This window comes from Oreochromis niloticus, linkage group LG14 (assembly GCF_001858045.2).
Source record: "Oreochromis niloticus isolate F11D_XX linkage group LG14, O_niloticus_UMD_NMBU, whole genome shotgun sequence".
In the NCBI taxonomy this organism is placed as follows: Eukaryota; Metazoa; Chordata; class Actinopteri; order Cichliformes; family Cichlidae; genus Oreochromis; species Oreochromis niloticus.
Genome location: NC_031979.2, coordinates 3417746 through 3433379, shown reverse-complemented (window position 1 = coordinate 3433379; position 15634 = coordinate 3417746). Strand labels below are relative to the sequence as shown.

Genomic DNA, 15634 nt, shown 5'->3' with positions numbered 1-15634 from the left:
CAAGAGTATCGTGACGCATGCTCAATCATCCAATTAAGTAAATCCCCAAAAAGTTGATTCTGTTCATCAGCTTAGTCTATTCAATGTATACATCTGTCCCAATTCATGTATATTTCGTATTTCTTCAACAATGGTTTGAATGGTAGATGCTGGCAGAAGATGCTGTCCCTATAGTTTAATGTAAAACACACATACATTTCTGAGATACATGTCTCTGAAATTAGACCCATCCATACCAGGGTCTTCTGTATCTGATACACTGGCACCTTCCTGTATGGTGGCACTTGTAGTTGGACTCTCTGAGTATCTTTGTTTGAACCACAAATCACATTTTCTAAACGTTTGTGTTTTCTACACATATGGGAGGTAAATGTAGATTTTACACACTTTGGCATCCTCTGACTGGACAAGTCACATGCTGTCCCTCTTCTATGTTTTCCTTTAAGTGAGCAATCAAAGCTTTAGTTCCCTCAGTAGGAAATGCCAAATTATATACACAAAGTTATGGAAATCACCACTCCCATTGTTCATCATGATCTTAATATTTTTATCCATAACAAAGAAATAGGTCTTGAACAAACATATGACACATGAATATTTCACTAATGTTGTAACATCACATCCTGTTAGCATAGTCTACCTGTGTCTTTTCTCTGGAAATGAACATTTTAGCCAATATAGGTAATTCATCAACATGGCTGGAGAGAGTTGATAGTTATAAATTAGTCTGTATAAGTGTGGTTAATTTAACAAACACTTGTAAGGAGATGGGAGTTACTGTGAATTTACAGCAGTTACACAGTGATTAGTAATAAACAGAGCCAGTGTGATTGAGTAGAGCTTGTGAGAGTGAGTGGATTTAAGAAAGTGAGTGACTCAGATGTGTCATTTGGTTTGTCTTTGTTTTTTTAGTGTTGAGATGAGTTAGAATTTTTTTGTTCATTTGTTTTAAAGCTAAGTTAAGAATATTCATAATTTAATTTCCAAAACTTGCACATGATCAATTTGTAGCAGCTCTACTGACTGTCACATAGCAGCTGGAGCAGTCTCAAATGGAGTTCAGTCCACTACTGCCACCTGTGGCCAAGTGCCATAGCCTACTACTAGATTAACTTGTGACACATCTGCAGTAGAGGCTGAGTGGCACCACTTACACCCGGAGCATTCAAACCTACCCACAAACATGTTGAAAGGTGCAATGCCAGCAATGTGGATTGTCAAGACTAAAACCAGACATTAAGCAAAGACAACAGGGATCTTTTTTTCTGTTTATTTAGCATGTACAACATTTGTAGTTGCCTTCTGCACAGGGGAAGTCCACGCACGCTGTGTACAGCCCTGTGTACAGTCCCAGCAACACTGAAGCACATCTTGGTTGGTTGTAGGACTAGCCTTACTCAGGGCAGATACACATGGAGACACAATTAGGTCCTCAGGTGTCTAGCCGAGAAAGTTGAGTGCAAGAGAAAATCCATCGACGCTCAACCTTTCGCGAACCAAGAGGAGCGTCAGTTTTCATCAGCATTTGTCTGGGAGGGGGACAAGCCGAGGACTAGCCCTTCAACCCTGGACTTGGGCCCGCTGAAGGTCGCCAGGGATTGGCAGATGCAAGTGGACTTGGATCAGAGACTAATCTTTCCCACAGAGATTGTAACAACTACTCTGCGACCAGACCTCGTCCTTTGGGCTTACACCCAAAAACTTGCGTACGTCACTGAGCTGACGGTATAGTGGGAGGATGCAATTGAGGAAGCATTTGAGCATAAGAAGCTGCAGTGTGCCAACTTGGCAGCTGAGGCAGAGGACAGAGGCTGGAAGATCAAGGTGCGCCTGGTGGAAGTGGGGTGCAGGGGCTTTGTTGCCAGTACAACAGTAAAACTACTTAGAGAGATTGGGATCAGAGGACAGGCGCAACGGCAGGCTATAAGAGAATTAGCTAACACTGCTGAGCGGACCAGTCACTGGCTGTGGCTAAAGATAAGATGAAATAACTCTTTATTGTCATTGCATAGTCATACATAGTATAATGGTACAATGAAATTGGAAAACTGTCCCACGTCAGCACTACATACAACACAACCAATCAGGTCAGCTGTTTGCATTGATTAGGGCTATTGCCCTGTTGTAAAAGCTGTCCTTGAGTGTATTTGTTCGGGACCTCAGCAGCCTGAACCTCCTGCCAGATGGCAGCAGCTTAAACACCCGGTGTCCTGGGTGTGTACAGTCCCGTAGGATGCTGCGTGCCCTCTTGAGACAGCGAGTGCTGTACAGGTCCTTCAGGGAGGGAAAAGGATGTCCAATGATTTTTGGGGCCATATTAATGACCCTCTGGAGTACCTTTCTGTGTGTTGTGGTGCAGCTGGAAAACCACACACCGATGCAATATGTCAGCACACTTTCAATGGAGCAGCGGTAGAAGACGGTCAGCAGCTCCTTCTTCAGGTCCATTTTTCTGAGGATTCTCAGAAAGTGGAGACGCTATTGGGCCTTCTTTAAAACCACAGAGATGAGCTCCATTGGAGGTCTGTGTCTATGTGCACACCCAGGAACTGGAGAAAACTGGAGACCCTTTCCACACACTCCCCGTTGATGCTGACAGGCTGCAGCTCCTTCTGAAATCGACTACCAGTTCTTTTGTCTTGGTGGTATTGAGGTCCAGGTTGTTGTCTAACAACAGGGCTGACATTACTTGGCCAACTAAGCCTAACCGCAAGACACAGGCCCAGGATTGATCAACCCGTGGTGGGCCTGCCTCAATAGAGGGCGTCAAAAGGGTAGAAAACCTAACATTAGAAATTTTGCTGCTTGACTGATACAGCTGTCTCAGGGCCTCCTGGGGACTGTGCAGTTAACCTCATGGTAGTGAAACCTAAAGGAGGAATGAAAGAAAAAAGAAAAGGAAAAATGTTTCGCACTTCTCCCCTGTGCTCTTCTTCCCTTTTCTGGGAGGCAGTGGGGAGGTAGAGCGTATAGCCCAATCTGGCAGGGAGATGTGGGATGCCAGGTCAGGCACCCCCCTGTGGCTCTCCTCTCTGCTCTCTCCTACAGCCATCCCTCAAGATTTTCTCCACTTAAAGCAATGCATTATCAGGGATTGTAACATCTAGTCCTTTTACTGAATCATTAACACCCTTACGATAAAAAAAAATGTAGTTTGTGTTTACTAGAACACAGAACACACACGAAGAATATCCGATCAATTAATAATTTCATTTTCAACATTTGAACGTCTAGGGAGGTAGTCAATCAGGTCAGCTGTTAGCATTGATTAGGACTATCGCTCTTTGCGAAAGCTGTCTTTGAGTTGGTAGCTGGTTGGTAGTCATTGAGGCTGCTTATGTTGGGTAGTCGGACAATTGTGGCCGACTTTAAGCTTGGTGGGATGCACAACTGGGACAATGAAGCGTTGAAGAGATCTGATAAGAGAGATCTCTTGTAAGATGACTTTGAAATTATATTAAAGTGTTTTAGGATGATAGAGTTATATCTGGTATTTGAACTATTAAAAAAGGCAGTTATAAGCATTTTTAGAGGGTTCTCAATAATTTTAAGATTTCAGCTATTTATGGGTGGTTCCCTAACCCCCATGAACACTGGGGGTCAGATGTATCTGATCCAGCAGGGTACCTGATCAACAGCAGGTTCCAATCACCCAGATCTTGTTCTTCCCATTCAGCTGACTCCTCGGGACTTGCCTTATCCTCTGCAGGTATTTGGTGGTTGCAGTTTTCCTAGTGGCCTCTTCATGGTTGCCAATTGCCTTTGGGATTCCTAGGTACTTGTAACTGTCCTTGATGTCTGCAATGTTGCCTTCTGGTAGTACAGTCTCCTCAGTTCTTACAGTCCTTCTCTCTCTTTTGTCTTTTTGTATAGTCCTAGGCATTCCAGGATCCACATGTGAGGCATTGAGTCTTAGGCTTTCTTGTTGTCAGTCCAGGTGGTGCACAGGTTGGTCAGTCTGGTCTTACACTCCCGGTTAACTGCTCTGTCTACCATTAGCTGATGTTTTGCACCTCTGGTGTTTCTGCCAATTACTTTCTGGGCCCCACTCATGTATTAAGCCACATGCCTGTTCATCTTAGCTGCTATAATGCCTGACATGTTGTGCTGAGGCAGGTTATTGGCTGGTTGTTGGATTCTGGGGATCCTTGGGGATCAGGACTGGCCAGCCTTGAGTTACCCATTCTGAGTGACTAGCCTTACTCAGGGCAGATACACATGGAGACACAATTAGGTCCTCAGGTGTCTAGCCGAGAAAGTTGAGTGCAAGAGAAAATCCATCGACGCTCAACCTTTCGCGAACCAAGAGGAGCGTCAGTTTTCATCAGCATTTGTCCGGGAGGGGGACAAGCCGAGGACTAGCCCTTCAACCCTGGACCTGGGCCCACTGAAGGACGCCAGGGATTGGCAGATGCAAGTGGACTTGGATCAGAGACTAATCTTTCCCACAGAGATTGTAACAACTTGGTGTTTCTGCCAATTACTTTCTGGGCCCCACTCATGTATTAAGCCATATGCCTGTTCATCTTAGCTGCTATAATGCCTGACATGTTGTGCTGAGCCAGGTTATTGGCTGGTTGTTGGATTCTGGGGATCCTTGGGGATCAGGACTGGCCAGCCTTGAGTTACCCATTCTGAGTGACTAGCCTTACTCAGGGCAGATATGAATGAGTGTGTCTCATTCATTAGCAGCTGGCTCATTTGTGTTGCCATGCTCATGGAGTGCAGTCAGTTTCTTCTTTGATTCAGTTAATCATACCTGACTAACAGACTGAGAGACCTGGTTGGCATGTCTGCCGCTGTTCTAGAGTGGTTTTCATCCTGTATATCTGATAGGAGTTTTAGTGTGTCTGCAAACCAGATTATGTCTGAATCTACAGAGCTGCTGTGTGGAGTTCCTCAGAGCTCCGTGCTGGGACCTATTTTGTTCTTAGTATACATTTTTCCTTTAGGCCAGATAATACGGCAGTTTCCTGATGTATCTTATCATCTTTTTGCTGATGACAGTCAGTTATACTACTCATTTAATTCATATAAGTCCTGTTTTAAAGTCACTATACTGGCTACCAATCAGATTTAGGTTCCATTTTAAAATTTTAGTTTTAACCTTCAAAGCACTACAGGGACAGACCCCTTCCTATATTGCTGATTTGATTCGTATTTTGTTTGGTATACATGCCTCATCAAATCAAAACCTTTTAGAGGTCCCACACTCACTTCAGAACTCAAGGGGACCAATCTTTCCAAGCTGTTGCACCCAGACTGTGGAATGCACTTCCTCTATTTATACGGTGTCTGGACTTGGTAGAGACAGCTAAAGACATTTTTATTTCAAAAAGCGTTTAATTATACCAGGGTTTTTATGATGTATTTATGACTGTACTATGTTTTGTTACCTTTTCTTGTGAAGCACTTTGTGACATATGTCTGTGAAAAGTGCTATATTAATTGTTACGTTCTTTGTCTAGGCGTGTATGAACGCAACAAGAAGTTGGCCCACTCACACACCACCCAACTAAGTACACCAACAACAATATCTTCTAAAATGCTAAGCAGCCATTTATTTGCTTCAGCTGTGAGCAGTGCCAAAAATAACAAACAAAACTCCCTACTGGTCCCTATGCTTTCCTACACAAAATAAACACCAACCAAAAGACAATCCACTTACCTAACTTTCTAACAAAAAACAGGAGAAAACTTAATCAACAAAAAATGGCTTCTCACGCCTACTAGGCTGCTGCAGTGAAAAATATGTACAAGGTGAACAAAATACCCGATTGCTACTTGACGAGACTATTTACAAAACTAAAATACTAACACCAGACACACGAGTGGAACATTGTGGATGCACAGACGGACCAGCAACCACAAAGACAGAAGACGCGACTTAAATACACACAGAGAAACACAGGGAGATTACACACAGGTGGGGAACACAGCTGGGAATAATCAACCAGACGAGACAGAGGTAAAACTGAACACCCTCACATGAGACGCAGACCTTCACAATAAAACAGGAAACGAGAACACTACACCAAAACGCAGACCTGACACTGAGAGACAGAATGACACATGGAACCTGAACTAAACTAAACGTGAGATACAACCGAGAACAACTCCTTAACCATGACATAAAACAAAACACTGACAACATTAATAAACTTTGACTTACTTACTTACTTTACTTCCGGAGATGCAGACCCACCACACTGACACTGGTGAACATCCAGGGAGTGGACATTGAGATAGTGGACTCGTATAGGTACCTGGGTGTTTACTTGAATCATAAACTGGACTGAAGCCACAACACTAATGCTCTCTACAGGAAGGGTCAGAGCAGACTCTACCTCCTGAGCCTACATGAAGTGAGAGATCACTTTTTAACATTTTCTTCAGTATCAAACAACAGTGTCCCATAAAGAGAAGCAAGACAGCAAGGCAAAACAAAGTGCCTTGCAACATACTTCCTTCTGTCTTTTATTCTTTTAAATATACTGACAGCCACCTGCACATTGGCACACTCTACACGGATGCCTTCATCTTTCTGCATTCATTCCTGGTTGAAAATTTGTAAAATATTCTTAGCTGTTTAATAAATGTCTACTATATAACTAACAGTTATATAGTGATTATATATAGATATATAGAGAGATTCAGTAAAAGGACTAGATGTTATAGTCCCCAATATTGCATTGCTTTAATGGAGAGAATCTTGAAGGATGGCTGTTATGAGGAAAGGCAGCGCAGAAACTTTACCAGCAGCACACATCGTTGTGTGCCTCAACTTTTGGTCTTTTACACAAGCTAATCTGCCATTTTTTTGGGATTAGAGATCTGATCTAGATTATCATATTAAGATTTGGGACACATCATCAGTAGTGGACCTTGGATTCATCGGGTGTTTCGGCCATTATCAATAGACACCCTCATCCAAGGAGGCCCTGCCAGGGTTGATCACGCCCCGGAGTGTGTCACTAGTTTATGTTAAATTGTTTCTCTTGTACTTTCGTCTGTTTAATTTTACCATTTTATTCTATCTGTTCACTGCAACTGAGAAGTAATACTTAACTCTTTAACATTTATGGAGCCTCACTTTTTTCAAAGGAATAGCAAAGATGATGGAGAGAAGTAAGACAAGAGAGAGCTTATATATAACAGTGATTTACTGTTAGTTGCTAATTGTGAGAGGGAAGGATTCTTTTTCAAACCATTTATTAAAAAATATAATAAAAATATAATAAATCTTTTTCCTAATATTATTATTCTTTCTGTTGATAAAATAATAATAATAATAATAATAATGATAATCATCATCACCATCACCAAGCATTCACACAGCTCCAGATTCACACAAGAGATCAACTAATCGCCTGCACCTGTGCTTATAAAAGGGGAAATCCCAGCCCTGCCTACCAGGGGTGGTTCCCAGACTCAGGTCTCAGCTGTCACACAAGTGAAAGTGCTTGTTGAGCCTGCTCTTTTTCCACTTGTTTATAAAATTACATAGGAGCAAGTTTGCAGTTTGTGGTAGCCACCTTGCTCCTCCGTCACATTTTCTGTTTTTAATGGACTAATTATAAGTTTGTATGAGTGACTGAATTTTTTTGAAGACTAATTGGACACTAATCTATGTATATTCATGACCACAATATCATTTTTTTCTATTAAATAACCTCAAAAACTTAGTGACTGTACCTTAAACACATGTAGTGTTTCATGTCCACTTGAAAAAAAGTCTTAATTCTTCATGGCATAGATTCAAAAAGGTAGAATTCAATTCAATTCAATTCAATTTTATTTATATAGCGCCAAATCACAGCAAAAGTCGCCTCAAGGCGCTTCATAGATACAGAGAAAAACCCAACAATCATATGACCCCCTATGAGCAAGCACTTTGGCGACAGTGGGAAGGAAAAACTCCCTTTTAACAGGAAGAAACCTCCGGAAGAACCAGGCTCAGCAGAAGAACCGTTACTCAGAGGTTTTAATACATTTTTATTTAATAACTTAGAGGAAGCTGGGTCCAGGTGTTTGAGAGCTCCTCCCACCAGGTGGAGGCTTCCGGTGATGAGGACGTGGATCTTTGTTCCATATTCACATGATACGTATATACAAAGTAAGTAACAATCAAAGCCACAAAACCTATGTTGTTAGAATAGAATATAATAATCCTTTAATTGTCCCACAAGGGGAAATTTGGTTGTATCAGCAGCAAATAAACACACACATATACAAAAAGAACAGGACACAGAACAGAAAACAAAAACACACAATTTTTACATATTTATTGTTATCACAATAAACAAACGGGGATTTCTCTAAGCGTGTTGATCATAATTACTGATAGTCTGGTCTAATTTGTAGCTTTGTTTAGAATTGTGCAAAGCTTGTTTGTGTCGGATTGTTTTGAAACCTCAATACAGTTCGTGCACAACTGCTTCAAATGTTTTAGTGTTTCACGAAGCATTACTTTTCACTACACTATCACTAGTCCTAAGTATTTTTGATTGCTTAACTACAGACACTTCAAGTCTCTGAAGTCTCCAAGTGTAAATTAAAGACACTTGGAGGTTAACAATGACTATTAAGTTGTAAAGGCTTTATTTGTAATGCGACGTAATCATTGTTTCCGCCTTTGCTGTTGTTTGATTGGTTTGACGAGAACGTATCCGTGATCTGATTGGCTTTCAATGACACAACACAGTTCCGCAAATCTAGTCTGTTTGTGTTTTGACTGTTTTTTGCAGAGAGCTTCAGAGCACAACGAAGTGTATACACAAGGAGACTGTCAGCACTCAGCTCCTCGGTTCGTAACTATAGCTGCTAGCTATAAAACATAATGCTTTATTGAACATGACAAATGTATCTCCAGCTGCTGGGTTTTAACTCTATTCTTCCAACACTTTAAGGGACTTTTATCAGCTAATGCTAGCTAGCTATGTTAGCCGTATGTTATCTACTGAGATAACTTTCGCGTTAGCCAATGGCTGTGTTGTGTTCCCTTGACAGCTGTTACAGTTGTTACCCGAATGGGTCCGCTAGCTGCTAGTGGTACTAGCTCGCAGAATAAGAGTTTCGTGTATGTAACGGAGGCTAGGAATGTCAAGCTTCTCAGGCATGTTGTTTACTGTATGTAGCTTTGTCTCTACCGCTACACGAGCTTTTGCCCTGCGTGATGATAACGGTTTTCGAGTGGTCTTATTAGCTCCGGTTGTTGCTTGGAATGCTTGCAGAGACAAAACAAGGATAACTGAATGTGGTGTACTAAGTGGCTAAATGCATAAAGACCCTGTGTCATTAGTTTATAGGGATGCTTCATTTCGCCAAGTCAGTTTGTGTCAGGGTCGAGGCACTGGTATTACCATGTGTAGTATACATAGTTTGCAGTCTAAATAAATGACCTAGAATGTATTTGTCTGACTAGGGGCATAGCAAACAGCTGCTTCAGTATTATCGTGGCATATAGCTGCCCCAGGCTCTCTGGTTCAAATTCATGGTGGCAGCTGTATCCATTGCCACCATGTCCAGCTCCTCAGATCCTGTTGGTGCTCAGAGGTTAGCTTTGAAATATAATTCCCCAGCTGCAATTATATAATCACAGAATATAATTCTGTGGAATAATTCCACAGGTTGCTTAGGATGTGTGGAAGAGTGTGTGTCCTATTGTTTTACCGGCTGATTTGGACTATCCATGGGAATTCATGGTAGGATCTATAAATGTTAGCTGTCTATATAAGATATAAGACCATGTTATATCTTTTGCCGAAGTGTACAAGGTATAAGACAACACTTTGAAATCCTCATACTTCTGTTCTGTAAGTTTACTGTCAGAACACTGTCAGATCTTACTGGCTGTGCTCTCCCAGAAGCTCAGATTTTGCACCAACCCCATTTATATTCTGGGTTTTATAGGTGTTTTTATCTTAGATTCACTGATTACAGGTTTTTTAACTAATACGTCTGTTCTGCTTGGTGTATTTACTTTAGTTGCACTGAATTTCTGCTTTCAGTGCTAGATTTTCCAACTACCCTTTTGAAAGAATTTGTTTTTTATTGTTATAAGAGAAAATGCTCATCAACTTAGGTAAGGCAGCTGAGGCCTGTTTTAGTTTTCTGTGTGAACAAAATGTGGTAATTTTGCGAAACATGCCATAAAACTGTTGCCACTAAAAGTAGCAGTACCAGGAATTTATTCCACTGCAAAATTAAGACTGTTTTAAACTCCGCATGTCAACGTCTCCCCACACACCAAAAAAAAAAAAGGTTTGAGGTCAAATTTTTTATTTTAAATTTTTTTATATGTTGGAAGCACAAAAGAGCACCTTTTTAATTTCTAGTCTTGACCACAGTGAGAGAAATACTGTGACAGTATTGTCATTTGTGAGAAACCTCTTTGTGCAACTGATGGTTAAAAAAATTGGCTAAAATAAAATATTTCTATTCATTCTGATTTTTTGTAATATACATGGAACGGTCGATCTGAGTAGTACAGCAGTGTGATGTTAGGCACTATATGGTTACAAATACCATTTGTTTTCTGAGGTTATTTAAACATATTGCCATATGTGTATATATATATGTATGTATGTATGTATGTATGTGTGTGTGTATATATATATATATATATATATATATATATATATATATATATATATATATGTATATGTATATGTATATATGTATATGTATATATGTATATGTATATATGTATATGTATATATGTATATGTATATATATATATATATATATATATATATATATATATATATATATAAGTGTATTGTGATATAGCCAAAAAATATTGCAATATTGGATTCTCCTCATATCGCACAGCCCTACCTCCTGGTAGGACATGTGGAACACCTTACCTTGGAGATGACAGCCTTAGCTGGCTCCTTTTGACGTGGAGTAGAGGCTCTACTCCAAACCCCTTCATAATGCCTGTCAAACAGTGTTATCTTTCACATTTTGTGTAGATTGAGTAAAGCAATGGGAACAAATAGTTTTTTGTTTGTTTGTGTTTTGACAGGCTACAAGTAACAAAGTAGCTAAAGAATAAATTTAAAATTGTCAGTGTTCTATTATATATAAATAGTGGTTCATGTCTTGAGTAAGTTAGGTCTCTTTTTTATGGTTGATTGATTCGTAGGTCAGTTTCAGATGTACTATACGAACTATTACTAATGACAAGGTTTTGCTCTGGCAATAGTGGAGGCTTAGGGCTTGCCCGATTTCAAGGCAGCGTCTTCTGGCCCAGGGCAGCCATTTGACTTCACTGTTCATCCATGGTTTTGCATTTGAGTATACTAAAAATATTATCGTCCATGCAGAAATTAATGTAAGTATGTTGTATGATGTATATGCCTCCAGGTCAGGAGGCCTCCATTGCAAGATTTCCAATTCCGTGTGTTAGACATGGGTGATACACTTGTTAGTAGAGGAACATTAAGAGAATTTTTTTTTTCTGTAAATCTCCAGTGATGACAAAAACTTAATCAACATGTCTTTACTAATGTTAACATATCAAACATACAGTGGGTGAAATAAGTATTGCACACCAATTTTCAAAGTAAATATATTCCTAAAGGTGCTATTGAGATGAGGTTCTCACTAGATGTTGGCAACAACCCATCCGAGTCACACATACAAAGAAATCAAACCATATATGTTCATAAAGTTATATGTAATAATGAGAAATGACACAAGGAAAAAGTATTGAACGCGTTTTACTGAAATTTATTTTAGTCTTTGTACAAAAGCCTTTGTTGGTGATGACAGCTTCAAGACACCTCCTGTCTGGAGAAACTTGCATTGCTCAAGTGTGATTTTGGCTCATTTTTCCATACAGACAGTCTTCAAATTCTAAAGGTTTCGTGGGCCCCGTCTATGAACTCTGAGCTTCTTTCTATAGATTTTCATTCGGATTCAGGTCTGGGCATTCTAGCAGCTTTATTTTCTTTCTCTGAAACCAATTCAGAGTTTCCTTGACTGCGTGTTTGGGATCATTGTCTTTCTTAAACTTTCAGCCTTATTTTATCTTTATCATCCTGGTAAATGGCTGCAGAATTTTATCAAGAATGTCTTGGCACATTTTTCCATTCATCCTAACTTCAGTTATATGAATCGTGCCAGTGACGTATGCTTAAAAACTGCTGGACCTCCCTTTTTTCATGTGTTCAAAACTTGAAAAACAATGTGTTTTCTCATTATTACACTAATTTATGGACAACTATAGTTTGATTTCTTTGCATGTATGGATTGGATGGGTTGTTAACAGCATCTTGTAAGAATTTCATGTCTATAGCACCTTTGAAATTGGTGACGGGTTCAATACTTATTTTACCTGCTTTATGTCCAGGTACTAGTTTACCATTAACTTGTTGTAGTATATGAACTGGTATACTTACTATATCAGTTCATATACTACTTCCTGTCTGTGTTAAGTCCCAGGGATGCTTGTCTACATTAGCCCGGGTGGTCTTAGAATCTCTTGCAGTGTCATTTGTTCATCAATAGGGGTTCTCTGCAGTCCATACTGCTTTGAAAAGATATTGGAGGAGGGTGTGGTATGCTTTTATCTCCTAGACTCATAAGCTGTCAATAAAAAGTAGTTCTTGTCCATATGACAATTCAAGTTTGAATTTAGCAGAAAAATAGCTTGGTTGGCGTTGTTTCCTAACAACAAGAATGTTTATAGTTTAAGCCATGTAGTCCCCCTACCATAATGTGTCGCATGAGCATGTATAAAAATGATGGTCATAATTTAAAAGCTTTAATCTTGAAAAATAAAATGTTTTGGTACTGAATGAGTGGTGCGATGATCATGTAGGATTTTAAACTTGAAAACTATTTATAACACCAGCATGAAATGTAATGCATAGATTTCCTTAAATAATACAACAAAATGCTGTGTTCAGTTCCAAACCAAATGCCTGTTCTGAAACAGGAAAAACACTGTTGATGTTCTTTTTTGTTGTTTTTGATCCTAATAAAGTATAGTTTTAGAAAACACTAATTTCTGTTTGGGGAAAAAAGGGATTTCTCATTTTCAATTGGCTGTCACAGCCATCAGTCTACTGAAAACACAACATTGTACACATTTAAAATTACATTTGCATGATTCAGTGTGTTTTTATTGTTTTGGTAGGATAAATAAGCACAGTGCCTTTTGGCTATGGTTTCATTGTTATTATTGTTACTAGACTTTGTTGTTCTGACCTTTGTAATTTAAAAATGCTTTTTGAACTAAGCAAAGAAGCAAAAAACTAACCTTGAATATTTATGTAGGAATCGATATTGTACAATCGACATTCTGCTGGATTTTACCATCTAGATTAAAAACCTAAATCTACTTCATCTTTTCTCGCATTGTAACTGCTTATTTCATGTCAGTGTTTACATTCGACATTCAGTTTGTTTGTCAGGTCAAGTTAGTCCAGTTTGCTAAATGTCTCTTTTTATCTTTTCAGAATATCAAACCAAAAGGACAAAATGGCCTCGGACTCTCCACGCAGACCGAGTCGCTGTGCTGGAGGGGTTTTGGTGCGAGCACAAGCTGCTACGTAAGGACAAATCTTTGTCATCTATTAGTAAACACATGTGCTGTATTTCTAAATACCAAGGATAAGAAACAGTGTACTTGATGTACTTGGATGTTCGATGATTCATGTGATCTCATGAATTGGGTCTCCTTTAAATGTTTTCACACAGTACTGTAGAAAATCTTAAGCCACCCCTCATCACTTGGTATTTTGCTATTAAAATGGATGCAGCGATTTATTGAAACGTGTAAACATATATGGCAAAAACAAACTTTGTACAATTCTCACAAGCTTTATAATCAATATTTGGCATTAGCACTTTTATTTAAGGATATTCCAAAGCTCTTCTTTGTTTACTCGCTCCTTTTTGTTTCATTTTCTGACAAGATGATCCAACATTACTTCAGTTATTTTGAGGTCCAGACAAGATTTGCAACACCACTGGTCACTGTGATACACTGTTCTTTGCCTTTTAACATATCAAGAATTTAACATTTGGATTATTCACTCAGTAACAGCTGTTGCTGTTGATTTTCAGTCCAGTTTTTGTGTATTCTGGCATATTTCAGCCTTCTCCATTTTATTGAGGACACACTCCACACTCCACTGAGATCATGTTTTCAGGTCAAAGCTCTTTGGAAAAACACTGAAGGACCCCTAGAAAGACGGGCGAACTACTGCTCAAGAACACTTCAAAAAATTACAAAAAAATCCAGCTCTTTGAAAGCAAAATGTAAAGAAATGAGGGGCTATTCTTGACTGTACATCCATTTGATACTTACTCTTGCTTTGTTTTTGTAAAACCCTGTGCATTAATGTTACGGTGTAATTCTCAATGCATTCTGCACATTTGTGATGAGCTTTTTGTTTTTACAGGGAACAGTCTTACATGGAGAGTGTTGTGACCTTTCTGCAGGATGTAGTGCCTCAGGTAACTTTCCTCTACTTTTACTTTTTTTTTTTTCATTTTTTACTGAATAGACAACAACATTATTAGCAATTAGAAAATTTGCATACAACATTGAAAAACCAAACTGAAAACAAATGCTAAATATAAATGCTAAATATCACTGTTTTATTGATACTCGATGTACATCGATTAGAAACCAGGAAATGCAAATACAGTCTTGTAGATAGGTCTTACATTCTTTAGTATTATTCCTCAGTGTTGTTTATGTTTTTGCTGTATCTGTTCTGTTTTGCCTTCTTTCTTTCTACAGGCATATACTGGGGCTCCACCCACTGATGAGAAAGAGAAAATCATTTGGGTTCGATTTGAGAAAGCTGACATTAATGGTATGAACTCATGGCTCAAATATTGAAAAGCCATAGTCATCCTCTGTGTATACACTGATCTACTAATTTAAAACTTTAAAAAGTCTATAATGCATTATGCGTTTCCAACAATGTATTGTAACAGTGTTACAAGTTTTAACTTTACTGTTATTTACTATTGCTCTTTACACATTTTCTGTTTGCAAAGACACTGCACGCAACCCAGAGTTTATGGAGATGCACAGTGGCACTACTGACCCTCCACTCTGCCTCATGATTGGCTATACTGATGGAATGCAGATCTGGAGCGTATCTGTAAGTTGCATCTAATTGGTCCTTAAAACTGCGAACTCATCCTTTTTTACTTGATCCTTTTCTGCCTTAACTTTTCAGAACTGTGATCACTTCAGTTTGTCAGCATTTGTTATGCCTTTGCAGTTGGAGGAAATAAACTGTGCTGGGCTTTGGCTATGAACATTTGGTACTCCTGGACCTGACAGGACCTGACTAAAAAATGCATATTAGTTTGTGACTTGCTTTAGCCAAAATACTTGCTGGCAATTCACTTGAATGAAGTGCTAGCTTGTTAAAATTTAAGTACCAGCGGCGTCCATTTATTCTACTGTAATGTACTGTCACGATAGCTGTGTTGGAAAGCATTTCTTTTTTCTTTTTTTTCACAGTGTTTGCTTTTAGTTATCTTGCTAATTGAATTGATTTAAATTCTTAAGAAAATGTTTTGAATATTTTATATCTTTATCTTCATGGATGAAAAGATTGTGAAACTGTACACAACTATAGTCACATACTTTAAAATG

The 15634-nt window shown here is 39.0% G+C and overlaps 1 protein-coding gene across 8 annotated transcripts in view; it reads left to right on the top strand.

The window, feature by feature from the left end:
- Nucleotides 1–8705: 8705 nt before the first annotated feature.
- Nucleotides 8706–15634, top strand: part of bcas3 (BCAS3 microtubule associated cell migration factor) — a 315717-nt gene continuing 308788 nt past the window's right edge. For all 8 annotated transcript variants that reach the window (XM_019367610.2, XM_013276535.3, XM_019367613.2 and 5 more), the window contains exons 1-5: nt 8706–8806; nt 13470–13562; nt 14418–14472; nt 14762–14837; nt 15025–15131. In XM_019367610.2, the coding sequence (XP_019223155.1) occupies nt 13492–13562; nt 14418–14472; nt 14762–14837; nt 15025–15131 (309 nt within the window). In that variant the 5' untranslated portion in view covers nt 8706–8806; nt 13470–13491. The remainder of the gene's footprint in view (nt 8807–13469; nt 13563–14417; nt 14473–14761; nt 14838–15024; nt 15132–15634) is intronic.